This window comes from Heptranchias perlo, chromosome 8 (genome assembly GCF_035084215.1).
Source record: "Heptranchias perlo isolate sHepPer1 chromosome 8, sHepPer1.hap1, whole genome shotgun sequence".
In the NCBI taxonomy this organism is placed as follows: domain Eukaryota; kingdom Metazoa; phylum Chordata; class Chondrichthyes; order Hexanchiformes; family Hexanchidae; genus Heptranchias; species Heptranchias perlo.
In genome coordinates this window covers 6,362,783-6,390,766 of record NC_090332.1, presented here as the reverse complement: position 1 = coordinate 6,390,766, position 27,984 = coordinate 6,362,783, and the positions used below count along the sequence as shown (strand labels likewise).

The 27,984-nt window shown below is 45.4% G+C and overlaps 1 protein-coding gene across 1 annotated transcript in view; it reads left to right on the top strand.

Moving 5' to 3' along the window:
- Positions 1 to 27,984, top strand: part of arfgef3 (ARFGEF family member 3) — an 80,966-nt gene that overhangs the window by 44,961 nt on the left and 8,021 nt on the right. Inside the window, exons 19-32 of the mRNA XM_067988437.1 lie at positions 411 to 713; positions 1,854 to 1,987; positions 2,908 to 3,053; positions 3,782 to 3,961; positions 6,156 to 6,297; positions 7,300 to 7,422; positions 9,253 to 9,356; positions 10,696 to 10,840; positions 13,076 to 13,204; positions 15,058 to 15,234; positions 16,201 to 16,315; positions 18,480 to 18,582; positions 22,861 to 22,992; positions 23,185 to 23,315. Coding sequence (XP_067844538.1) covers positions 411 to 713; positions 1,854 to 1,987; positions 2,908 to 3,053; positions 3,782 to 3,961; positions 6,156 to 6,297; positions 7,300 to 7,422; positions 9,253 to 9,356; positions 10,696 to 10,840; positions 13,076 to 13,204; positions 15,058 to 15,234; positions 16,201 to 16,315; positions 18,480 to 18,582; positions 22,861 to 22,992; positions 23,185 to 23,315 — 2,064 coding nt within the window. The remainder of the gene's footprint in view (positions 1 to 410; positions 714 to 1,853; positions 1,988 to 2,907; positions 3,054 to 3,781; positions 3,962 to 6,155; positions 6,298 to 7,299; positions 7,423 to 9,252; positions 9,357 to 10,695; positions 10,841 to 13,075; positions 13,205 to 15,057; positions 15,235 to 16,200; positions 16,316 to 18,479; positions 18,583 to 22,860; positions 22,993 to 23,184; positions 23,316 to 27,984) is intronic.

Here is a 27,984-nt window from a genome sequence, read left to right as displayed (position 1 = left end):
GCCGGTACTTTGAAAGAGCTGTCCAATTTAGTCCCACACCTCAGCTTTTTCCCCATATCCCTGCGGATTAGTCCTCTTCAAGTACATGTCCGATTGCCTTTTGAAAGTTCCTATGGAATCTGCTTCCACCACCCTTTCAGGTAGTGCGTTCCAGATCTTAACAACCCTCTCTGTGAAAAAAATGTCTCCTCAATTCCCCTCCAGTCCTTTTGCCAATTATTTTAAATCTATGACCTCAGGATACCGACCCACTTGCCAGAGGAAACAGTTTCTCCCTACTTGCTCGATCGAAACCCCTCATGATTTTGAACGCTCCTATTAGGTATTCCCTTAACCTTCTCTGCTCTAAGGAGAACAATCCCAGCTTCTCCAGTCTCTCCACATAACTGAAGTCCCTCATCCCTTTTCAGAGTATGCGAATACATCAGCACGTTGGAGCACAGCCACTTCAGCGATGGGGGCTCGCAGCCTCCCATCACCATAACGCAGGCCCCAGGCTCCCTACTACCGGCAGACACAGCTCGCAACTCCACCAGGGACCTGTGCCCCGAGCTAGACACCAATATCGGCAACCCCGTCATTCAGTCGGTCACCATTCAGGAGCTGATCAAGGAGAACTGCAAGGGCAGGGCATTTGATTTCCGCGGAGGGGGCGTGCTGAGCGGGAGCAATGCGGCCAAGGCTGTCTACACACTCTCCACAATGGCTGACAAGTAAGTAAAGGAGCCTCAAACTGTAGGCCTCGTGGACCAGATGGAGTCGATGTATTCTTCTGTCTTTTCTAAAATTTCTCCGGGAAAGGCTAAATAAATGTCCAAGATATTAGGAGGAGGGAGAATTATTAAGAAGTAGTTAAATAGTTTTGCTTTCTTTTCAAGCTTGCTCAGGTACGACAAACATAATTGGATCGGAAATGAATTTGTTGGATGAGTAATTCTGGTGAACTATTTATTCTACAAAGACCGGGTAGCTCTTTTATCTTTGAGACCTACAATTTATTTACAACAGCTTGCATTTATATAGCATCTTTAATGTAGAAAAACATCCCAAGGCGCTTCACAGGAGTGTAATCAGACACAAATGGACGCCCATCCAAAGAAGGAGATATTTGGACAGGTGACCAAAAACTTGGTCAAAGAGGTCAATTTTAAGGAGCGTTTTAAAGGGTGAGAGAGAGGTAGAGAGGTCGAGGGAGGGAATTTCAGAGTGTGGGGCTTAGACAGTTGAAGACACGGCCACAAATGGAAAGACAAAGTGAGGGGGTGGGTGGGGGGATGCACAAAATGAAGCAAGAAAAGAATTACTGGCCAAATCAGAACGGCTAGGCCGTTCAGGGGTGATGTCAGGAAGCATTTCTTCACACAAAGGGTAGTGGAAATCTGGAACTCTCTCCCCCAAAAAGCTGTTGAGGCTGGGGGTCAATTGAAAATTTCAAAACTGAGATCGATTTGTTAGGCAAGGGTATTAACAGTTATGGAACTAAGGTGGGTAAATGAAGTTAAGATACAGATCAGCCATGATCTAATTGAATGGCAGAACAGGCTCAAGGGGCTGAATGGCCTCCTCCTGTTCCTATGAGAGACTTTCTGCTAAAATCAGAGTGAAGAGAATAACTGACAAAAATCAGAGCGAGAGAGATTTACCAGTAATCTCAGAGTGGGAGAGGTTTCAAGGCGAAATCAGAGTGGGAGAGAATTACTGACAAAATCAGAGCAGGGCAGGCTGTTAAGTGTTCAGGATGCATTGGAAAGTACCCTTGTGTGCAATGTATACTAATTTATTCGCGCTCTCTCATTCTTTCTTTCTCATTTTTGCTCTCTCCCCTCTTTCCCCCCATTCCCTCTCTCTTGCAGGTTATTTGAAGATGCTACGGTGAAGCTGAATCTAAACGCTCTGGTGGGATTTCTCAATCAGCTGCGTAAAGCGTCACAGGCTCAGCTCTTTGACTCCATTACAGAGACCGTCGACTACTCGCTAGCGATGCCAGGTAACCTCCGCCAGCTCTTCTAACCCGTCTGATGCTCCCTATGTTAAGATAACTGGGCTGCTGGTTTTAATCTCTACACTGCGCCTGGGTAACAGCGGAGAAGAGAAAAATGGCGGCCCTTGTAAGTTCCGTAGGACCATAGGAATTGCTAGAAGGAAAAAGTCCAAGGTCCATCTAGTTCGCCTTCTACCATCCTGGTAGTCGCATGATACAAGAATAATGGGAGTTGTTGACTAATCATAGCAATCAATCTCTATCAATTAGTCTACAACAGACCCAGACATGAGGCGAGGAAAACCCCCAGTGGTGGAGAGCTTTGGGAACCATAGGTCCAAAGTCACCTGTTCCTCCCAAGCATGTTACACTCACCACTTGTCATGTCTCAAATTACTCATATACTGTATCTCAAAAATGCTATTTACTGAAAGAAATCTATCTGATTTGCATTGGAATTAATCAATATTAACTGCTTCCACTGACTCCCTAGGGAACCTGTTCCATAGATTGACCACTCACTCACTGAAGTACTTAGTATGGCCTACATGGACTCCAATCGCACGCTCTGTAGTTGACATTTAATGTCCTCAGGGCAACTAGGGATGGGCAATAAATACTTCCTTGCCAGTGTCGCCCATGTCCCAAGAACAAATTACACTGACTGCAAGTGCCCTGTGCCTGATCCATTCACCCACTTCAGTGCACTTTAGACCCTCATTTCGCCAGGAGTCATAGGTCAGAGGTTGGCCAGCAAGAACCAGCTCTTGTTGCCTTTGAAATGAAAGAGTCTACACTTTCTTATTGTCTTAGCCGTTCGAGCAGAACTGGCGGTCTTTGTGATAGATGCTGTCACGGAGCAGACACAGAGTCTGACCCCTCCTGCTGGTAAATGGGTTTTCAATTCCTTCCACTCTGACACACAGGAGAGGCCAGATCCACCCATGACCGAAGGAGCTCTCTGCACCTCTTCCGACTCGGCGATGTGATGCTGCGAATTGTGCGAAGCAGATCTCGCCCCCTCTTGCACCTAATGAAGACCTGGAGCGTGGTGGGCCCTCACTTAGCAGAGGTAAGCGATCGGTTTGATTTTTTTATGTTCATTCTCGGGATGTGGGCATCACTGGCATGCCCGGCATTTATTGCCCGTCCCTAGTTGCCCTTGAGAAGGTGATGAGTCGCCTTCTTGAACCGCTGTGGTGAAGGATCTCCCACAGTGCTGCTAGGTAGGGAGTTCCAGGATTTTGACCCAGCGACGATGAAGGGACGGCCGATATATGTCCAAATCAGGATGGTGTGTGACTTGGAGGGGAACTTGGAGGTGATGGTGTTCCCATGCACCTGCTGCCCTTGTCCTTCTAGGTGGTGGAGGTCGCAGGTTTGGGAGATGTTGCCGAAGAAGCCTTGGCGAGTTGCGGCAGTGCGTCCTGTAGATGGCCCACACTGCAGCCACAGTGCACTGGTGGTGGAGGGAGTGGATGTTTAAGCTAGTGGATGGGGTACCGATCAAGAGGACTGCTTTGACCTGGATGATATCGAGCTTCTTGAGTGTTGTTGGTGCTGCACTCATCCAGGCAAGCGGAGAGTATTCCATCACACTCCTGACTTATGCCTTGTTTTGATTGAGTTCTTCCATGGCTGCAAAATACTCATCAGTCAGGCACTCACAAGTGGCACAAGATGAGTGTGGGGAAGTCCTTAATGGACTGATATTTGAGGTGGATATTTTTTTAACGTGCTTTTCTCCCTTTCGTTTTTCCGCAGTTATTGCAACTAAACGAATATCTTTGCTTTTCTTAGGCTGCCTGTCACAAGGAGAGGCACGTTTCTCAAAAGGCAGTTTCCTTCATCCATGATATTCTGACTGAAGTTCTAACAGACTGGAATGAGCTGCCCCATTTCCACTTCAATGAGGCCCTTTTCAGACCATTTGAGCACATCATGCAGTTGGAGCTGTGTGATGAGGATGTGCAAGATCAGGTAGGGTGCGGTGTGGGATACACCCAGTAAGCTTTAGTCACATTTCCCATCTTCTATTCCATCATTGTTTATTGTACCACTCCCTGACCAAGAGGGGCAGGATGCTGTTCCCAGTCCTATGGTGGCTATCAGACCTCTCCTCTGGGTGACACCCAGGCCTCTGCCGACAGTGACTCCCGGGCCTCTATTTTTGTGACTCCAGGCCTCTGCTTATGGTAAATTTTAACCCCCAAGAATGGGTGGGTTGGGGTCAGGTGGGAAGTTAAAATAGCAGCATTTTGGACCAGGACCGCATCCCATCTCGCCCACTTCTTGGTTTAACCCAGGCAGGTTTGTCTGTGTGTGGACAGCAGACACCGGGAAGTCCCGCCCCCACTTAAAGCCAGCGGGCCGATACTTAAAAGGGCAATGTACCTCACTGAGATACTTGAGGTACTTAATATTTTGTGTATTGGAAAACTTAAAATGAATTTAACCTTACCTGTTCGGGTTTCCCACCTCTTCCGATTCATGTCAGGTGAAAGCAGGCAGGAAGGTCCAGATCCATGAGCTGAGGGCCTTTATTGCACTGCTTGTGGGCCCGGAGGAGCAGGAGTGCTTCATCCAGGCCCAACAGGCTGACCCCCCCACCCTCTGCCCTCCCCGTGGTGGACTTCCACCTACCTCCGACTCTTCACCCAACATCCAGTGACCTCCGATATTCTTCCCCGTTCCCTGATCTTCACCCTGGCCCATGATCCCTCCCTCCCTCCCTCTCTTCCTCTGATCCCCAGCTGCGGCCTGTTGCAGCAGGCTTTCCTGCCCGCTGGCCAGACAGCCTGTCAATCAGGCTGGCTGCTGGGCGCGAAACCCAGAAGTAAAATTTATTGGCCTCATCGATCGCGACCTGCCCATTTACCTTCCGGGTTTCGCATCCAAGAATCTCCCCCCCCCACCCCCACCCCCACCGGCTCCCTTCTCAACTCGAAGTTAAAATTCACCCCCAGGCCTCTACCAATGGTGCCTTGGGAGTGTTGTGCTTACGCTTGTATTCAGCCAGTGACTGGGACTGAGGTAAGTCATCTGTCAGATCTGAATGCACCTCAAGGTGACTTGATTACAAATCAGAAGAGGTTATTTCAACCCTTTCTAACTCATTGATAATTTGGAGTAATGTGTGTAGTTTTAGTTACCTTACCTTTGAAAATTGATGTAGTACAGAATGTTCAGATAAGAGCAGCAAGTGTAATATTGGGATCCGGTGCTTGGAGTAATGCAGAGAGGCTGCCAGCATTTGCAAAAAAACAAGTGCCTTATAGCTCTATGTCCGTGTGTGAAGCTCCTGCTTCTCCAACACCTGCTTACTTCTCGTTCCCCACTCTTCCGCACTCCACCATTGGCAGGGAGTTCCCCTACTCTAAGCTCCTGCCCTCTGGAACAGCTTCTATCAGCACCTGTGCCTTGCCACTTCTCTCTTTGCCTTCTAAAGCCTCTTTAAGATCCTTCTTTTTCATCGCACTTTTGTCTCCTCTTCAATGCTCCTTTCCTGCTCGGTGACCTCTCGCGATCCACTGGCCATGAGCTGTCTCTGTACGTAATGATCGCTGTAGAAATTCACCAGAATGATACCGGGGCTAAAAGGGTTAAATTATGAGGACAGGTTGCATAGACTAGCCTTGTATTCCCTCGAGTATAGAAGACTAAGGGGTGATCTAATTGAACTGTTTAAGATGATTAAAGGATTTGATACTGAAGATAGAGAGAAACTATTTCCTCTGGTGGGGGAGTCCAGAACAAGGGGGTATAACCTTAAAATTAGAGCTAGGCCATTCAGGGGAGATGTCAGGAAGCACTTCTTCACATAAAGGGTAGTGGAAATCTGGAACTCTCTCCCCTTAAAAAGCTGTTGAGGCTGGGGATCAATTGAAAATTTCAAAACTGAGATTGATAGATTTTTGTTAGGTAAGGGTATTAAGGTGGGTAGAAGGAGTTAAGATACAGATCAGCTGTGATCTAATTGAATGGCAGAACAGGCTTGAGGGGCTGAATGGCCTCCTTCTGCTCCTACATTCCCAAATATAAGTTGTTGTTATACAGGTGACAATGTGGCTGCGTGCATTGGACTGCGGAGAAACAGGGAGTGTGAACGTTGTGCAGAGCCTGCAGTGACAGTCAGTGTAAATGGACATTGAGTTTACTGCCTTGTGCTGTTTAGGTGATAACATCGATCGGAGAGTTGGTGGAGGTGTGTTCACCACAGATCCAGTCCGGCTGGCGACCCCTCTTCAGTGCGTTGAAGACAGTGCACAGTAATAAGTCTGATGTGAAGGAGTACCTGATTGGCGACTATTCTATGGGTGAGTAAAGTAAGGGACACTCCCCCCTCTGCACAAGCTGTCCCTTGTAACAACCCACCTGAGTCACCTGCACGACACTGTTTCATTATATCGGGGTCTCACTCTCGTGGGTTTGGAGTAAAAGCTAGATTATACTTAAAACATTAACACATGCTGTTATATACCTAGTTGAGTCCCATTGTGTGGCTCACAGTTATCACATCATTTCTGTTATACCACTCCCCCCATTATTATAAAGTCCACAATTATAAAATTCCCATTAAATGGTTCACAATTTTAACACTAGCCCTGTTATACACCTCTCGTTGTGATCGTAAAGCTCCCAGTAATAATAGCACCACCGCTCCTATACATCGTACTCCTGTCAGAACAATACTCATAACAACAGAATTTTGTTATACCACATCCATCATTATAAGGCTTTGAATTTCAACTTTTTCTCATAGCTTCCCTTCCATTATAAGACTCTTTGTTGTAACACTGTTATAACCTCCCTCCTGTTACAAGTTTCTCATTTATAGCACTATCTCTATGATACTCTCGTTCCCATTATAAGGCTCTTTTATAACACTATATGATACCCGCTCCCATTATAAGGCACACAGTTATAACACTCTATGGTACACTCTCTCCCATTACAAAGATTTCCGTTATAACACGGTCTCGATGATACATTCACTCCCATTATAAGGCTCACAGCTATAACACTGTCTGACACATTTGCGCCCAGTCTAAGACTCCCTCAGCTATAACACTACCTCTGTTACACAGCCAAACCTCATAATTAAACTCTCAGTTCCAAACGTAAACTGCTATTAAAAAGCTAATGGGCCTAACCTGCTAACATTTTGTACTGCATTTTCAGTGCTATGTCCAATATTGTAACATGTACAGTTATTAGGTTCCCACATTGCCGGTTGGGATGGGGGCTGGTTAATTCCAGGTTACATGTAGACAACGTACGATTTCAGTTATGTGATCAGTCATTTTGTTTGTCTGCAGGCAAATCCCAGGCCCCGGTCTTCGATGTCTTTGAGGCATTCCTCAACACGGATAACATTCAAGTGTTTGCTAATGCAGCCACTGACTATATAATGTGCCTTATGAAGTTTGTCAAGGGTTTGGGTAAGGATGCGTTTAATATAAAATTAAAATCTTGTTAACAGTTAAACTCCTCCGAGCTCCCACAATGGCTCAGTGGCTTTATCGGGTGAGTAGCCAAGCCACACAGACCAGGTTCAGTCACCGGTCAGTGCTGAGTTAGCTCGAGGTAGCAGTGCGGGTGCTACAATTGGCCCCATCTCCTCTGAGTGGGGTTGGGGAGAAAACGGCCAGGGCCCCCGCTCCTGACTGCTATCACCAGGTGACTCATGCTGGAAAGTGTGGGTGACGTCTGGTGAGCGTGCGCGATGTCCAGCTGACAGTCGCTGTCGAGTCTTAGGCATGACGTATGGCCACTGAGGGAAGGTAGTGGAAAGAGGCCGGTGTTCCTGATGAACTACTGCAGTGGGCAGTCAATGCCTTTGGGAGAGGAGAGGGGAGAGGGGAGGAAGAGGGGAGAGGAAAGGAGAATATTAGCTGAAAAGGAACAGAAGAAAACTAGTAATTCTGCTCATTCACCTCATGTGGCACCACCTCCACTTCAGCAATTGTCAAAGAGAGGACAGGCGCAGGGCTGCACCATTACTTGCCTCTAAACTCATGTCTCCACCTTTGGGTATCCTTTCCCGTCACTTAGACCCCTCCACCTTCAGGCTTGGGAAAGGCTGAAGTGCTGGTTGAGCCTTGCCAAGGGGGTTCAGAATTGGTGGCATCCTATTCTGCTACTTCCTATCCCTTTAAATTTCACTTACACGCAATCTTCTGCTCCCACCACTAGTGCACACACTGCATGTAGAACGATGTTGGTGAGCTGACTTTGAAACATTGGGTGCAAACAGCAACATTTAAGTCTTTCTAAACCCCACTTTTAACCATTGGGGTCTAAACTGCACCAACATTGGAAAATTGCACTTGCTGGGAGGTAACACAGATACCAATTGTCACTCAGTACCTCACCCAAGCGGTCATTCTTCATGTGTGAGCCTGGGTAGTGAGTGTCGGCTGGGCATTTGAGTGTGGAGGGGCATCATAGCTGATCCTACCCTTGGTGGAGGTCACACACGTGCACAACTCCAGCAAGAGTCACTGGAGAGCAGTTGGGAGCAGGGACCCTGGTTGATGTTCCTCTTCCTTGCCCGAGGGTGTTGAGGTTAATTGTAACACCCCACTGCCGTGCTTTCTGAGATATAGCTAACTTAGCACATACAGGTGAGGATTGTACCTGGTTCCCTCCGGTTTGTATGGCTCAGTGCCACTCTGGTGTCACCCACCAGCCTTTGGAACATCTGGTAGCGCCATATGCTTTTGATGTCTTGCACATCGTTACCAGTCAACTGCATTGAGTGGTCGTTGCATAACAACATTGAGGCACTGGGCCATTTAAAAACTCAACAGTAGTTGCCCAAAGCCATTAAAAAAAATGTAAGGATCCAGATGGCTCATACAGAACAGGAAGATCCCAAGTTCGATCCCTATTCTGTGCTGAATTAGCTCACTTCAGCCAGGGCAGAAGTGTGGGCATAATAATTGGCCTCACTGTCTGAATTAGGCCAGGGTCCCTAATCCTGATTGCAATGCAGCGATCCCCACTGAAAGTGTGTGTATTCGGACAGGGAATACGGCCAGGATCGGACTCTGCCACGATGGGTTGGGGCTCATGCATGCACCCTGGGCATTAGGTGATGCCTCAGAGGATGGTGGCACCTGTGGGTACCCCAAGGAGGGTGTTAACACCTTCAGGAGAAAGGGGAAAACTGGGAGGAAAGAAATCAAGGAAATAAATCTGAAGTAAAGAATGACGTCTGTTTTGAATGATTGTGAATTACTGAAGTTAATTGTTTCTTATGTTTGAAGGTGATGAGGATTGTAAAGAAATAGGGGATTGCTTTCCGGGTTCGGGATCCAGTTCCACAGATTTGTGCCTTCCCGCCCTTGATTACCTCAGGAAGTGTTCACAGGTAAAGACTATTCCCAGACATTCCCTAAGGAAATGCAGACCCTTCGTATCTGGTTTCTTGCTTAAATAACGACCCCTGAAATTCCTTGGGGGTTTCTGCCATATCCAGGAATTTCCTAGCTGCCTTTGTTAGGGGCAGAACCTCAGACTTGCCTTACAAGGCAAGTGACACCCAGGGCGAAGAGTCGGGGCAAAGGACTCCTTAAACCGGGAGTTCCCACTCCCGAGCCTCAGCCAAGTGAGTGTAGGTCTTGGTGTGTTCCGCTCAGCCTGTGACTCTGCGCTCACTCTAACTCAGTGACTACTCCCTGCGCTGCCCCAGACACTACATTTATTCTAAGTTAATGAATAATATCAACCTTGGCTCATCTGGTAGCACTGTCACCTCTGAGTCAGAAGGTCGTGGGTTTGCACCCCACACCAGAGACTTGAGCACAATATCTAGGCTGACACTCCAGTGTGGTGCTGAGGGAGTGCTGCACTGTCGGAGGTGTTGTCTTTCAGATGAGACATTAAATGAATCCCTGACTGCCTGTTCAGGTGGATGTGAAAGATCCCATGGTACTATTCTAAGAAGAGCAGGGAATTCTCCTGGTGTCCTGAATAACATTTAACTCTCAACGAACACCACCAGAAACAAATTAGTTGGTTATTTATCTCATTGCTGTTTGTGGGAACTTGCTGTGTGCAGATTGGGTGCCGCTTTTCCCTACATAACACTTCAAAATAATTAATTGGCTGTGATGCACTTTGAGACGTCCTGGGAATGTGAAAGGCGCTGTATAAATGCAAGTTCTTTCTTTCTGAGTACCAGCCTCTGGGACTTTATAAGCAAATCCTTATTAGTCAGGGAACAAATCATGGTAAATGGAGAAACCTGGGGGATTTGTCACAGGCTCATTAATGGCCATCTGCTAACAGACCCCTCACTTTGTCTCTCAGGAACCGAGGTGTCAGTCCAGGCAGACATGGATAACTTTACCGACAAGGGAAAGAACCAAAAGCAGCGTGGTGTTGGTAATAGGAACATAGAAACAGGACGAGGCCATTCAACCCCTTGAGCCTGTTCCACCATTCAAATTAGATCTGTATCTTAACTCCATTTACCCACCTTGGTTCCGTATCCCTTAATACCCTTACCTAACAAAAATCTTATCAACCTCAGTTTTGAAATTTTCAATTGACCCCCAGCCTCAACAACTTTTTGGGGATGAGAACGTTCCAGATTTCCATTACCCTTTGTGTAATGAGACTGGAGTTTGTTTGTCTCGACCTTTTTGTTTGTGACATTTCCCTAGCTGTCCATTTTTGGTAATTGGTGCGTTTGTTTACCTCGTTAGTTACTTGCCAAAATCTACAAGATGCCCTCGAAACCGATTTTCCACGGGGCGCAGCTAGCCAGCTTGCCGTTCAGAGAGCCAGAGAGGTCCATGAGCAGCGAGGACGGAATCGAGTCTGTCCTTAGCGAGTTCGACGACGACACGGGTAAATGGAATGCTTGACTTGTTTTCTTAAAATTGCATCGGCTAAAAGTTAAATGATGGCGCACTGTACACCTTAATACATCACTTCTAGGAAGCTGCTATTTTATGTCCTGGATATGGGCACTTCTTCTAACAACAGGTGTGAGCAGGCGAGTTGTAACTTTTTAAAAATTCATTCTCGGGCTGTGGGTGTCGTTGGCAAGGCCGGCATTTATTGCCCGTGGAGTTGAGGTAAAGATCAGCCATGATCTAATTGAATGGCGGAACAGACTCAAGGCTGAATGGCCTACTCCTGCTCCTGTGTTCCTAGTTGCCCTTGAGAAGGTGGTGCTGGCCCTACAGGATCAAGGATGTCTTACTGCAGTCATACAGGGCCTTGGTGAGACCACACCTGGAGTATTGTGTGCGGCTTTGGTCTCTTAACCTAAGAAAGGATATAGAGGGAGTGCAGCGAAGGTTCACCAGACTGATTCCTGGGATGGCAGGACTGTCATATGAGGAGAGGTTGGGTCGACTCGGCCTGTGTTCACTCGAGTTTAGAAGAATGAGAGGGGATCTCATTGAAACATATAAAATTCTGACAGGGCTGGACAGATTGGATGCAGGGAGGATGTTTCCCCTGGCTGGGGGGTCCAGAACGAGGGGTCACAGACTCAGGATACGGGGTAGGACATTAGGACTGAGATGAGGAGAAATTTCTTCATTCAGAGGGTGGTGAACCTGTGGAATTCTCTACCACAGAAGGCTGGGGAGGCCGAGTCACTGAATATATTTAAGAAGGAGCTAGATAGATTTATAGACACAATAGGCATCAAGGGGTATGGGGAGAGAGCGGGAACATGGTATTGAGATAGAGGATCAGCCATGATCATATTGAATGGTGGAGCAGACTCAAAGGGCTGAATGGCCTACTCCTGCTCCTATTTTCTATGTTTCTATTTTCTATGTTTCTGTGTTTTTCTTGAATTGTTTGTAGTGGTTTGACACAACTGAGTAGCTTGCTAGGCCACTTCAGAGGGCAGTTAAGAGTTGATCAATGCTCCCTCGCTTCGCAGTTGAATAACAATGTAGCCTGTTCGACGTTAAAAGACTTGCATTTACCGGGTACTTTCTGTAAGTGTCACACTTACTTTCTGTCACACTTTAGCCGTCACACTTCAGATGTCGCTCATCACCTCCGATTCAGTGTGAGCAACTTCACGGAAGATCTGTTGGTGTACTTATAATAAACACACTCGCCATCCTCCTGCTGCTGATGGGAAGTTGCTGACGTTCTGTCAGAAATGGAACGGCTGGGCCAGGCCGGCTGTTGGTGCAAGTTTCTGGCGTTACTTTTCCCAAGGGTTGCGCTGAGCTCCACCGCATCATCAGATCGACAGAGTTATACCTGCAGGTCTTGCGGTGGGTGGAGTGGTGCGAAAGCTATCCCCCGCCCCCCTCTCCTCCCTACACACGCATCACCGCTGTGCTCCTAGCCTTTACCAGAGTGTCTATTGTCACCACTGTGTCAGCCAATGAGTTGGAGGTGGGACAAGACGTAAGGCAGGGTTCACAGCAGTCTATTTTACAGCAAACAGAGTCTATTTAAACAGCGCACTACAGCAAACAGTCTACAGAGTCTATTTAAAAAGAGTATCTACGAACAACAAAGCAAACAGGACTCATGACTGAAACTACAGCAAAGTCTCCCAATAAAAGCAGGGTAATTTCTCCAGCAAAATGCAGTGAATGGAGGATAGTTACATAGTACAAATTATGTGAGTAAAATCAATCCCAGCCACTTACAGCACTTCGGGCTCCAGGTGTGATTGACATGGGAAATACCCAATCATTTCCATTCTGGCCAGTAATTGTGGTGTCACTATATGCAGCCAAAGTTTGCTGCATAACCGAGACCTTATTCACCCGTGTAAAGTGCTGTTTCACGTTTCCTTTTGAGCCCGTTACTGCCCCGTTAATGCCAAGCGAAGGCAGTCAAAATCGGCCCCCAACAATTGCACGATGTCTGGATCTATTATGTAACGTGGCACGCATAGAATAGTAGAAGGACATAGCATATTTATAGTGTTAATTATTTGGACAACAATTGGTCAACAGAAACAAGGAATTAAAAAGCTGAAGTGATTGAAAGGCTTTCCAATTTTACAAAGTTTACTGAAGTTTCTTGATGTCTGTGGTTTGAACTGTGTGAAGCGCCTCCTCCCAAAGGAATTAACTGGTGGCGGTTCTTTTGTAGGATTGATTCAAGTCTGGATACTGCTCCTGGAGCAGCTCACCACGGCCATCTCCAACTGTCCGCGTCAGCATCAGCCCCCAACATTGGACCTGTTGTTCGAGCTCCTGCGAGAGGTCACTAAAGTACCAGGTAATAGGGATGAGATGGGCACAGTTACACTGACATCCCCTCACCGGCTCCTCTCTCCCTTTGCTTGCCCCTCCCTCCCTGCACATGCCTTCTCTTTTGCCTTCACCCGTGATTCTCTCCCTTTATTGCAGCTCCCTCCTGCACCTGCTTCTGTGTCTCCCTTCACCGGCCCCCTCTTTCCTTCCACCTGCCCCTTCATCCCCGCCCCTTTCCCTTCTTTCACCTTCACATGCCTCTCTATCCTGCATCTGCCCCTCTCACTCCCCTACTCCTCCCCCTCCTTCACCTTCTCCCTCTACCTGCCTCTTTCTATCTGTCCCCGCCTCTCTCCCTCCCAAGCCCCCCATGTGCCTTCTTTATTGCTTCTTTCTCCTAGATAATGGGTGACACACAAAATTGAGCTCCTGCTTCACTGAACTCCAGTTAAATGTAGTCAGGTGGGGTTCAGCAGTGCAAATGAAACTACCATGATCGGCAGTTCCAAAGATCCTGAAATTATACTGGTGGCATTATAAGGCGATCCCAGAACAAATATTAATTGGTGACTCGGGTGGACGATCTCTGTGACATTGGGAAGGTCTTGTTGTGTTTGGGATCTTCAAATAATCTCACTGCAAATCACCAAAATCGCACTTTCCACAAATCCCTAAATCTGCTCTTTTTTCTTCTAGAATGTGTAGCCCCGTGTTATAACTTTGATGCTACAATTTAATATTGTGTAAATGGTATATTAAATTCAGTAACTTGGCTGCAGAAATAACCAAGTAAAACATGGAAACAGATTTCAAACCCCTATCGTCTGAACGCACTTAATATGGGATGCAGTACTGAGGGAGTGCTGTACTGTCAGAGGTGCCGTCGTTCGGATGAGACGTTAAACCAAAGCCCCGTCTGCTCTCTAAGGTGGACATTTTTTAAAAATTCATTCATGGGATGTGGACGTCGCTGGCAAGGCCAGCATTTATTGCCCATCTCTAATTGCTCTTCAGAAGTTGGTGGTGAGCCGCCTTCTTGAGCTGCTACAGTCGTTTTTTTTGTAGTGGGATTGTACAACTGAGTGGCTTGCTAGGCCATTTCAGAGGGTAGTTAAGAATCAACCACATTGCTATGGGTCTGGAGTCACATATAGGCCAGGCCGGGTAAGGACAGCGGGTTTCCTTCCCTAAAGGACACTAGTGTACCAGATGGGTTTTTACGACAATCCAGTAGTTTCATGGTCACCATTACTGATACTAGCTTTTTATTCCAGATTTTATTTCATGAACTGAATTTACATTTCCCAGCTGCCTCTGTCATGTCTCTGGATTATTAGTCCAGGTCTCTGGATTACCCGTCCAGTAACATAATCACTATGCTGCCGTACCCATAAAAGATTCCATGGTACTATTTCAAAGAAGAGCAGGGAAGTTCTCCCTGGTGTCCTGGCCAATATTTATCCCTCAACCAACACCTAAAAACAGATTATCTAGCCATTTATCATATCGCTGTTTGTGGGACCTTGCTGTGCACAAAGTGGTTGCCACATTTCCTACATTACAACAGTGACTACACTTCAAAAGTACTTAATTGGCTATAAAGCGCTTTGGCACATCCTGAGGTTGTGAAAGATGCTATATAAATGCAGGTTCTTTCTTTTTTTATGAGCTCGGGAGGGTACTGAGGTTCAGTTGAACCTTGGCTCATAATCTCATTGAACTTCATTTCATGACCTTGGCAACTGCTCAACTCTGCGGCATGGTCAAATTTACCAAGGCTTTGGGCCTAGGTATGTAACAAAATTATTTACCAATCTTGCCCTAGTTTTAAAACAAATTGAAAAAGTAAAAGTAAAAAACCTTCCTTTACCTTTATAGGACCTGGATTTGGCATTTTTGCCATTACCCATCTCCTCCTGCCAGTGATGACCCTGTGGCTTCAGCGTAGCCATGGAGACCAGTCCTACTGGGAGATGGCTGCTGCCAATTTTAAGCATGCTATTGGTCTATCCTCGGAGCTGGTGATGGAGCATATTCACTGCTTCATCCAATCGGGTAAGAGTTTGTTTACATGTGGAAAAAGTGGTACTCCAGTGGGTAAGCTAGAAAATAGATACCAACCCCCCAATAATGTTTGCAAATTGTCATGGATTTTCCCTGCCAGTAATGAGTACAGTTTGAGCTTCCCCAGTGACTCTGTGGGTAAAGTCATTACTTAGTGTGCAAAGTCTCAGTTTCGACTCCCTGTGCTGACCTTAGAGTACTGGAGTAGTAGTGCTACAGCTGGCTTTAGCACCCTTGGATTGGGACGGGAAAAGTGAGTCCATGTCCCCGTGCCTGATCACTTTCAAATGGCCTCCCCGCACGTGCGCGGACATTAGCTGCGGACAGGATTGGACTTAGTTGTGATGCCTCTGTGGCTTGCACTCTTGCCTCTAAGTCAGAAGGTCATGAGTTCAAGTCCCACTCCAGAGACTTGAGCACATAATCTAGGCTCACACTCCCAGTGCAGTACTGAGGGAGTGCTGCACTATCAGAGATGGTGTATTTTGGATGAGACATTAAACTGAGGCCCTGTTTGCCCTCTCAGGTGGATGTAAAAGATCCCATGGTACTATTTCAAAGAGCAGGGGGAATTCTCCCTGGTGTCCTGGCCAATATTTATCCCTCAACCAACCTCACTGAAAAGATTATCTGGTCATTATCTCATTGCTGTTTGTGGGACCTTGCTGTATGCAAATTGGCTGCTGTGTTTCCTACATTACAACAATGACTACACTTCAAAAGTTTTTCATTGGCTGTAAAGCGCATTGGGATGTTCTGAGGTTGTAAATAAATGCAAGTTCTTTCTTAAATTAGAAGGACGGATCCCTGGGGACTCCAGTCAGTAATTACCCAGCAAACAACCATCAGTTCCCCCTAATAAGTTCTCTAGCACCTCACCTTGGCTAAGGTCAGCACAGACCAAGGTAAAAGAGTCCTGTTTCATTGTCATCACAGATTTCTTTCTTCCTCGTGCAGATATTGGCTACGAGAACAGCATCAACGTCATGTTAAAAGACCTGCTGAAGCTCCTCGTGTCCTGTGTTGCAGAACCCACAGAAACCATCTCCCGAGTCGGCTGCTCCTGTATCAGGTAGGAGGGAGTGAGGCTTTCGACAGTTCAGCCTCACCACTGAGTTGAGGCAGTTGTAAGGAAAAGTTTTCCAGAGGCACTGGAGAAGGTGCAAAAAAAGATTTACAAGGATGATACCAGAACTGAGAGGTGATACCTATTAGGAAAGATTGAACAGGCTGGGCCTCTTTTCTCTAGAAAAGAGAAGGATGAGGGGTGACCCAATAGAGGTCTTTAAAATTATGAAGGGGTTTGATACAGTTGATGTAGAGAGGATGTTTCCATGTGTGAGGTAATAAATATACGATAGGGAATTCAGGAGAAACTTCTTTACTCAGAGAGTGGTTAGAATATTGAATAACATAAATGCATTTAAGGGGAAGCTAGATAAATACATGAGGGAGAAAGGAATAGAAGGTTATGCTGATAGGGTTAGATGAGGAGAGGTGGAAGGAGGCTCGTGTGGAGTATAAACACCGGCAGAGATCAGTTGGGCCGAATGGCCTGTTTCTGTGCTGTAAATTCTTTGTAATTCTATTTAAAAAGTTTCTTTCCAGTAGACACCAGCAGCGTCTGTCGCCTTGTCCCATTTCTATTATATTGATACTAAGGTTATCATTCCTTCCTCACTTGTTCTTCCCTATCTCCAGAAACATATTCTCCCTCTTCACTCATTCTATTCAAACCCTCTTTGCATTGCGCTGAGCAGGGAGAGTATGCAAGTTGGCATATCTGGAGCTTTGGAAGAACAAGAGAAGAAAGCTGAGAGGCCCATTGGCCTTAGTATCACTAACAAACATCTGAACGTCTGAAAATGATGGACAGGAGAAGACCATCTAGCCCACCCAGCCTGTCCCCTGGAGTCAAGTTGCAGCTATCATGATCCCCCACCCTCCCCACTATTCTCCCCCTAGCCACTAGCAGCTTCTTCCCAACCTTTAATATGATGGTAAACAATTTTACAACACCAAGTTATAGTCCAACGATTTTATTTTTAATCCCACAAGCTTTCGGGGGCTTTCCCCTTCCTCAGGCGGTGTGGAAATGACAATTTCGAATCCTTCGCATTTTAAGATCACATAACAAAGCCTGGTGATTACTGCCCGTTGCCAAGGCAATCACAGTGAGCAGACAGAAAGGTGTCATCTAAAAGGCCACTGAATATACAACCCCCCAAAAAAAAAGAGAGAGAGATAAGGAAGACAGTCAATGACCCGTTATATTAAAAACAGATAACATTTGTTCGCTGGTGGGGTTACGTGTAGTGTGACATGAACCCAAGATCGGCCGTCCTCATGGGTGCGGAACTTGGCTATTAATTTCTGCTCGACGATTTTGCGTTGTCGTGTGTCTCGAAGGCCGCCTTGGAGTACGCTTACCCGAAGGTCGGTGGCTGAATGACCATGACTGCTGAAGTGTTCCCCGACAGGGAGAGAACCCTCCTGTTTGGCGATTGTTGCACGGTGTCCGTTCATCCGTTGTCGCAGCGTCTGCATGGTCTCGCCAATGTACCATGCTCTGGGGCATCCTTTCCTGCAACGTATGAGGTAGACAACGTTGGCCGAGTCACAGGAGTATGAACCGTGCACCTGGTGGGTGGTGTCCTCTCGTGTGATGGTGGTATCTGTGTCGATGATCTGGCATGTCTTGCAGAGGTTACTGTGGCAGGGTTGTGTGGTGTCGTGGACGCTGTTCTCCTGAAGGCTGGGTAATTTGCTGCGAACGATGGTTTGTTTGAGGTTGGGTGGCTGTTTAAAGGCGAGTAGTGGAGGTGTACTGAGATCTATCACAAGTATCGGTCTGGATCAGCTAGTAGCATTCTTTCTTCCCAATCGTAAGGTTATGGGTTCAAGCCCCACGCCAAGTCTTAAACATGTAATCTAGGCTAGCATTTCAGTACTTCGTTGCGCCCCTGTGGGCTTATTTTAGGTGGAAGTACAAAAACCATTCAAATTAAAGACTGGGGGGGTGGGTAACTGTGGGTTTTTAAGATGGATGAGTTACAGTCGGACTGAATGATCCTCATCCATTTCTATTACTCAGAGATCCATTATTTGCCATAGGTGAGCATGTGGGACCCAGGTATTGTATTAGGTTCTGTGTGAGGTTTTATGTTGCCTGGGGGCGCCTTGGCATCGAACCATTGCTGCTGTGCCATTTATCTTTGCTGGCGGTTCTGTTTCAGGTATGTCCTCGTCACAGCCGGACCCGTGTTTACAGATGAAATGTGGAGACTGGCCTGCTGTGCCCTTCAAGATGCTTTCACGGTTACCCTGGAACCAGTAAAGGTAGTGCCAGTGTTTCTATCTGTGTTTGTGCTTTGGGCATTAAGTGGCTAAAGAAGTACAATATAGCCAGAGACAACTGTAGCAGCGACAACGTGCATTTATATAGCACCTTTAATATAATAAAAATGTCCCAAAGTGCTTCACAGAGGCAAAAAAAAACAGACACCCAGCACTGCTGGGAGAAGGATTACAGGTGGGGATCAAAGGCTTGGTCATTGAGGCAGGCTTCAAAGAAAGTCTTGCATTTATATAGCATCTTTCATGTGTAAGGATGTCCCAAAGCGCTTTGCAGCCAATGAAGTCCTTTTTGAAGTGTAGTCACTGTTGTAATGTAGGAAACGCGGCAGCCAATTTGCACACAGCAAGGTCCCACAGACAGCAATGACCAGATAATCTTTTTTTAGTGATGTTGATAATATTGGCCAGGTCAAGGAGGAGTTGAAGGAAAGGAGAGCAGGTAGCAAGGTGAAGGGTTCTAGGGAGAGACTTGTAGAATGTGAGGCCAAGATAGCCGAAGACTCTGCCACTGAAGGTGGAGTGGAGGGATAGAGTGTGCAAAATAGGTCAGTCAGACAAGCAAAAGGTATGTGTAAGAACATAAAGCTGAAGGAGGTTACAGAAATAGGGAGGGAGGGAAGGACACTGAGGTGTATGTAGATGAGGACAACAATTTTGAAATCAATGCACTGGGGAATGGGGAACCAATGAAAGTTGGCAACAAAGGGCATTAAGGGAGCAGGACTCAGTGCACGATGGGATATTGTGGCAAAGTTTTGGATGGGTTGTGAAGGATGGAGCTTGGATGACTGGCATGGAGAGAGTTGGAGTAATTGTGTCTGGAAGTGACCAGGTCATGGATAAGTTTACCTAACCAAGTTTCATAGAATGTCAAGCTGGTGGTTTCCAGGCACTCAGAGACTGTACTAGGTATCAGTGGATAAAAGATTACACCTAGACCAATCATGCTTTGGGAACTTTGGTTTAAAACTCAACTTCCTCGATCTCAAACAACTTGTACAATTAAGTGACCCACCCTGTAACTGGCCAGTACAACCACACAATCTGTATAACCTCTCTTACCCTCTGTCCTGGATATACTTTGTAAGGAGTCGGACAACACCAGGTTATAGTCCAACAGCTTTATTTGAAATCACAAGCTTTCGGAGCTTTGCTCCTTCGTCAGGTGAGTGCAGGGGTCCATAAAGGCACCGCATATATAGTCAGAGAACAATACCTGGTGATTACAGATAATCTTTCCAACTGCCCGTTATCATACCTCGGCAGAGAGATAATCACAGCAATCAAAGGAGTGGATGGTGTTCAGACAGGGACACATTACATCCAAGAATACTGAATACACAAGCGGTCAGATCACAAAGACAGAGAGAAAGAGAGTGAGTGACCCGAAAGGCAGAGAGAGAGAGAGAATGACCAGTTGTATTAAAAACAGATAACTTTTTTTCGCTGGTGGGGTTACATGAACCCAAGATCCCGGTTGAGGCCGTCCTCATGGGTGCGGAAGTTCCTGACGAAGGAGCAAAGCTCCGAAAGCTTGTGATTTCAAACCTGGTGTTGTATGACTCTGCAGGGCTACGGGGAAAGAGCAGGTGAGTGGGACTAGCTGGATTGCTCTTGCACAGAGCCGGCATGGACTCGATGGGCCGAATGGCCTCCTTCCGTGCTGTAACCATTCTACGATTCTATGACTCCTTACATTTGTCCACCCCAGTCCATCACCGGCATCTCCACATCATGGATATACTTTGTATTTGTTAAGGTCCCCTTCTATATCTGCTAGGTGAAGGTTACTATAGAAGAAGTCTAGAAGAGGACAAAGAGAATCTTCTAACTAAACAATTTGCTGAGAGGGGTGCCGAGCCCCCTCTTATATACCTTCGATTCAAAGACAGACCCCTTTCCATTCTATTGACCATCTGGGTGAGGTGTATCAGGAGGATTGACCTCTTTTGGTGTCATCACTTCTAACAGCCATGTAAGTGTCCTGGAAGTTAATGAGGCATGGATACCTAGACATGCCAAGTCACATCTTTAATCCCCAACTTTTCAATCTTTTCATGAAACAAAGGGTCCAGATAAGGCATGACATATTAAATGTCCCACTAACGAGGTATCTCCAGCCTGTGCCTTCCACAGTGGTCCATCTGTCACTAGTAGGGAATATTTTGTTTACATAGGCTTCTTGGATTTAATTTGTTTTGATTTCTCAGCATTCAGTCCATTTTCTTGGATGCCTTTAAGCTGAAACTCCATTTTGAGAACCTCTTTCAGGTAATTTATGGGAAATTTTCCCCACAGCTGGGAGGACCAGAACAAAAATATGGAAAGCAAAGCACTTCTTGGACTACTTTTTTTTCTGAGACTGAAGCAAAATATGACTAAAATTGGGGATTTAAAGGATTGTAGTCAATGGGCAGCTATAACTAAATTCTTCTGAAGATTATAAATAAATAAGACTAAGATTGGATGAGAAGTTGAAATTATTTCCAGGACTAAAAGAACACTGAACCCCACCTTCTCACCTTCTCTCTCAGTCGAACAGAATTAACAGAGAAAGACGTAGAAAATGTTAACGGTGAGGGTGTTAGAAGTGTTTAAAATGACAAAAGGATTCAGTAGGATAACATTCCTTCCTCAAACAACACCCAGAAGTAAATTAACACAATCATTCATCTCACTGCCGTGGTACAGAATGGCTGCCAGGTTTAGCTCCCTAACCACAGGGCTTCGAGATGTTGGTTGTTGCCGGGTAACGCAGGTGTCCCCTTTTTAACACTCTTAACGGGTGTTTCGGGTTGTATTTTTGTTTTGAACTAGTTTATTCAAGAAAGGAGGGAGAGAGAAATCAAGGAACTATAGGCCAGTTAGCCTGCCTTAAGTAGTAGGGAAGATGCTAGAATCTATTATTAAGGACATAGTTACAGGGCACTTAGGAAATCATAATATGATTAGGCAGAGTCAACACGGTTTTCTGAAAGGGAAATCATGTTTGACAAATCTATTAGAGTTTTTTGAGGGTGTAACTAACAGGGTGGATAAGGGGGAACCAGTAGATGTAGTATATTTGGATTTTGAAAAGGCATTCGATAAGGTGCCACACAAGAGGCTATAACACAAGATTTAGGGCTCATGGGATTGGGAGTAATATATTAGCATGGATTGAGGATTGGTTAACGGACAGAAAACAGAGCTTTGGAATAAATGGGTCATTTTCAGGTTGGCAGGTTGTAATTAGGATCGGTGTTTGGGCCTCAGCTATTTATAATATATATCAATGACTTAGATGAGGGGACCAAGTGTAATGTATCCAGGTTTGCTGACGATACTAAGCTAGATGGGAAAGTAAGCTATGAGGAGGACACAAAGGAGCTGCAAAGGGATATAGACAGATTAAGTGAGTGGGCAATAAGGTGGCAGATGGAGTATAATGTGGGGAAATGTGAAATTATCCACTTTGGTAGGAAAAATAGAAAAGCAGAATATTTTTTAAAAGGTGAGAGACTAAAAAATGTTGGTATTCAGAGGGATTTGGGTGTCCTTGTACACGAATCACAGAAAATTAACATGCAGGTACAGCAAGCAATTAGGAAGGCAAATGGTATGTTATCCTTTATTGCAAGGGGGTTGGAGTATAAGAGTAAGGAGGTCTTACTGCAATTATATAGGGCTCTGGTGAGACCACTCCTGGAGTACTGTGTGCAGTTTTGGTCTCCTTACCATGGAAGGATGTACTTGCCATAGAGCAGGTGCAGTGACAGTTCACTAGATTGATTTCTGGGATGAGAAGGTTGACCTGTGAGGAGAGATTGAATAGAATGGGCCTATATTCTCTGGATTTTAGAAGAATGAGAGGTGATCTCATTGAAACGTATAAAATTCTTAGAGGGCTTGACAGGGTAGATGCTGAGAGGCTGTTTCCCCTGGCTGGTAAGTCTAGAAGTAGGGTTCATAGTCTCAAGGTAAGGGGTTGGCCATTTAGGACCAAGATGAGGAAAGATTTCTTCACTCAGAGGGTTGTGAATCTGGAATTCTGTACCCCAGGGGGCTGTGGATGCTCAGTCGTTGAGTACATTCAAAACTGAGATCGATAGATTTTTTGACACCAGAGGAACCAAGGGATATGGGGATCGGGCGGGAAAGTGGAGTTGAGGTCGAAGATCAGCCATGATCTTATTGAATGGCGGAGCAGGCTCAAGGGGCCGTATGGCCTACTCCTGCTCCTATTTCTTATGTTCTCATGTTCTTATTCTTGCCTTCCAGAACTTGCTGGCCTGTTTCCAGAGTGGTTCGGACAGCTTCAGCGGAGATGCCTGTGAAGTGAAGGTGGCGGCCCCATCGCATTCCGCCAGTGCGGAGGCGGAGTACTGGAGAATCCGTGCGATGGCGCAGCAGGTATCACACCAACGCAAACCGTTGTAATCAAACCAGTCATGGGCGGGGCTAAACCATCCCCAAGGAATTCATATTCCGCCTTGTTGGGATTGTTTGGGAAATAAAATATTTTTAACCTCAACATGGGTTTCAGAAGAATGTTGCCAAGCCACTGCTTAAAAGGAGTATTGTCGTTTTAATCCTTTTCTCCAGGTTTTCCTGCTGGACACCCAGTGCTCTCCCAAAACTCCCAACAGCAGGGAAGGCTTTGAGCACGCTCAGTCCTGCGTGTTGATCATCGAGTTACCGCCAGACGAGAAAACCAATGGCCGCACTCAGAAGAGGTAAGGAAACGCAGGCACAAATCCGATGGTCTGTTTTGGGGGGGAGGTCGATGGCTAGACAGGGTTCTGGCAGATATTTTCACTCAATGGATGTTCATCCTCATACTTCTGTCAGTGTTTTGGAATAATTCACACTGAATCTTTCCCTTTCCCCTGCCGATAATAACCAGCGAGATGTAAACGTTCCAATTTAAAACCCTGAATATTTCAATGATCCTGAAAATTCATCAATTTTAGAGGGGCACAAGCTACATTAAAAGTAATAATTTGCAAATCTTTTTGGTTTACACATATAGAATCACATCGTTTGCACAATTGAAATCACATAATTTGCACAATAGAAACCAAATGATTTACACAATTAAAATCACATTATTCGCACAAGAGTCACATCATTTTCATAATAGAAATCATGTCATTTGTACAATTCAAATGACAGCATTGGCATAACAGACATCACATAATTTGCACAGCAGACTGATACATTTGCATAATAGAATCATACATTTGCATAATAAAAAACATTCACACAAGAAATAACATCATTCAGTTATGGTAATCATCCGATTTGTACAATGGAATGACATCATTTGTACAGAGATCACATCATTTACATGTGATTCCATTCTCCCTGAAATGATAATATCAACATCTGTAGGAACAGAAAAAGACTATTAGGCCTGAGGAGCCCATGCCTCTTTCATAGATGAACGCCACATACCTGCTGCTCACCAAGGCCCTCAACCCACTCTCACTCCAGAAATCCATTCATTGCCCACTGAACCTCTTAAAATGCCTACTTCAGTGCCCCCCCTCCCCACCAACCTATCCCGTAATTATCTGTTGTGTGTACGAGCCCTGCCTCACTTCCCCTCTTAACTCCTCATTTTTAACTTGCGTCCCCTGGTATTTCAATCCTTCACCATAGTAACTGTCTGGATCAACCTTGTCAATCCCATAAATAACCTGGAGAATGTCAAAGTCTCCTAATTGCCCTTATTTTTCATCTTAATGGAAATTCCTGATTTCTGGAATTATCATTCTTGTTCCCCTCTGTACTGTCTCAAGTCTCTATTTTGAGCTTTTTCTTTCAGTTATGTCATTGCTACCCTGTATTTCAATAAAAAATGTGCAAAATAGAATTTTTTAAATGAAAGGGTGATCACTGCATTACTCTCAAACTCACTCTGCATTTACAGTGTTACCAAGTACTATTAAGTAGTGTTTAATCTTCCTCTGGTGTCTAATGCTAAATTTCCCCCCTTGTTCATTTGGTATTTTTTCTTCATCTTTGAGAATTTAATCTTCCCTGGATATCCAGTGTTCAATCTTTTCCCTCTTGTCCGGTATTTAATCTTCTCCCTCTGATATCCAGTGTTCAGTTTTTTCCCTTGTTAGCCAGTGTTTAATCTTCTCTCTTGTCCTGTGTCCAATCTATCCCTCTGGTGCCTAATGTTTAATCTTCCTCCTAGTATCCAGTATTAAATCTTTTCTCCTGGCATCCAGTGTTAAATCTTTTCTCCTGGTGCCCAGTGTTAAATCTATTCCTCCAGTGTCCCGTGTTTAATCTTTCCCTGGTGCCCAGTGTTTAATCTTTTCCTGGTGCCCATTGTTTAATCTTTCCCTGGTGCCCATTGTTTAATCTTTCCCTGGTGCCCAGTGTTTAATCTTTCCCTGGTGCCCAGTGTTTAATCTTTCCCTGGTGCCCAGTGTTTAATCTTTCCCTGGTGCCCAGTGTTTAATCTTTTCCTGGTGCCCATTGTTTAATCTTTCCCTGGTGCCCATTGTTTAATCTTTCCCTGGTGCCCATTGTTTAATCTTTTCCTGGTGTCCATTGTTTAATCTTTCCCTGGTGCCCATTGTTTAATCTTTCCCTGGTGCCCAGTGTTTAATCTTTCCCTGGTGCCCAGTGTTTAATCTTTTCCTGGTGCCCATTGTTTAATCATTCCCTGGTGCCCATTGTTTAATCTTTCCCTGGTGCCCATTGTTTAATCTTTTCCTGGTGCCCATTGTTTAATCTTTCCCTGGTGCCCATTGTTTAATCTTTCCCTGGTGCCCAGTGTTTAATCTTTTCCTGGTGCCCAGTGTTTAATCTTTTCCTGGTGCCCATTGTTTAATCATTCCCTGGTGCCCATTGTTTAATCTTTCCCTGGTGCCCATTGTTTAATCTTTCCCTGGTGCCCAGTGTTTAATCTTTTCCTGGTGCCCATTGTTTAATCTTTTCCTGGTGCCCAGTGTTTAATCTTTCCCTGGTGCCCATTGTTTAATCTTTCCCTGGTGCCCATTGTTTAATCTTTCCCTGGTGCCCATTGTTTAATCTTTCCCTGGTGCCCATTGTTTAATCTTTTCCTGGTGCCCATTGTTTAATCATTCCCTGGTGCCCATTGTTTAATCTTTCCCTGGTGCCCATTGTTTAATCATTCCCTGGTGCCCATTGTTTAATCATTCCCTGGTGCCCATTGTTTAATCTTTTCCTGGTGCCCATTGTTTAATCTTTCCCTGGTGCCCATTGTTTAATCATTCCCTGGTGCCCATTGTTTAATCTTTCCCTGGTGCCCATTGTTTAATCATTCCCTGGTGCCCATTGTTTAATCTTTCCCTGGTGCCCAGTGTTTAATCTTTCCCTGGTGCCCAGTGTTTAATCTTTTCCTGGTGCCCAGTGTTTAATCTTTCCCTGGTGCCCATTGTTTAATCATTCCCTGGTGCCCATTGTTTAATCTTTTCCTGGTGCCCATTGTTTAATCTTTCCCTGGTGCCCAGTGTTTAATCTTTCCCTGGTGCCCATTGTTTAATCTTTCCCTGGTGCCCATTGTTTAATCATTCCCTGGTGACCATTGTTTAATCTTTCCCTGGTGCGCAGTGTTTAATCTTTCCCTGGTGCCCAGTGTTTAATCTTTCCCTGGTGCCCAGTGTTTAATCTTTCCCTGGTGCCCAGTGTTTAATCTTTCCCTGGTGCCCATTGTTTAATCTTTTCCTGGTGCCCATTGTTTAATCTTCCCCTGGTGCCCATTGTTTAATCTTTCCCTGGTGCCCAGTGTTTAATCTTTCCCTGGTGCCCAGTGTTTAATCTTTCCCTGGTGCCCATTGTTTAATCTTTCCCTGGTGCCCAGTGTTTAATCATTCCCTGGTGCCCATTGTTTAATCTTTCCCTGGTGCCCATTGTTTAATCTTTCCCTGGTGCCCATTGTTTAATCTTTCCCTGGTGCCCATTGTTTAATCTTTCCCTGGTGCTCAGTGTTTAATCTTTCCCTGGTGCCCATTGTTTAATCTTTCCCTGGTGCCCAGTGTTTAATCTTCCCCTGGTGCCCAGTGTTTAATCTTTCCCTGGTGCCCATTGTTTAATCTTTCCCTGGTGCCCAGTGTTTAATCTTCCCCTGGTGCCCAGTGTTTAATCTTTCCCTGGTGCCCATTGTTTAATCTTTCCCTGGTGCCCAGTGTTTAATCTTTCCCTGGTGCCCAGTGTTTAATCTTTCCCTGGTGCCCATTGTTTAATCTTTCCCTGGTGCCCATTGTTTAATCTTTCCCTGGTGCCCATTGTTTAATCTTTCCCTGGTGCCCAGTGTTTAATCTTCCCCTGGTGCCCAGTGTTTAATCTTTCCCTGGTGCCCATTGTTTAATCTTTCCCTGGTGCCCAGTGTTTAATCTTTCCCTGGTGCCCATTGTTTAATCTTTCCCTGGTGCCCATTGTTTAATCTTTCCCTGGTGCCCATTGTTTAATCTTTTCCTGGTGCCCATTGTTTAATCTTCCCCTGGTGCCCAGTGTTTAATTTTCCCCCTGGTGTCCAGTATTTAATGTTTTCTGCTAGTGTCCGGTGTTTAATATTCTTCCTATTTGCATGTTCTAATCTTCCTCCTGTTGCTTCTTTCTCCCCATGCTTGACTATCGAACAGGAAAATAGGGTAAGCGGTCAGTTTTAATTGTACTGGTTCTTGATCTTGCTGCAGGGCTGGAGTGATCCTGTGCTCATAGCTCCATTCCAGCTTTTTGCACCTGCACAGACTGTCTCTTGTGTTCAATAGAAAACGTCATCTGATGAGGATGAAGAAAGAGAGTCAAATTTCAAACATACGCCTTTTTGGAAAAAGTAAACATCATGTACTAAAATAATTTTTGCCCTCCCTGTTGACTTTTGATTCGGTTCCATGTTCACTCCAAGTTCCTACCTGTTGATATTTAATTGGGCGTTTGAGTGGTTTTACCATATTTACTTGAATATAGGTTGCAAATTTTTTACAGCGAAAAGAAATCAGAATGAGGTGAGGATGTGGCCTATATGCAAGTTAATAATAATTCTTTTCTGAGGTGGGGGAGTTAAACAACTTGAGTTTGGTTGTGGCCTTAGGGTTGCCAACTCTGGTTGAACTTATTCCTGGAGGTTTCATCAAATGACCTCCTGCCTCCAACCCCCCCCCCCCCTCCAGTCAAACAGCCTTTATTCCCATCTCCAATATTTTTATAACTAATAAACAAATGTGTTCAAAGCAAATGAAAAAAAACACAATTTTTTTAATGCCCCTATGATTTATCTCCCGGTTGTTGCTTGTAGCAGTGTCCAGGAGATTAATCTTCAATTCCTGCAGACTCCAGGGCAGTCCTGGAGGGTTGGCAACCCGATGTGGAGAGGACATGTCTGCAATGCATCTCTGAGCGAGTTATTCCATCGATATG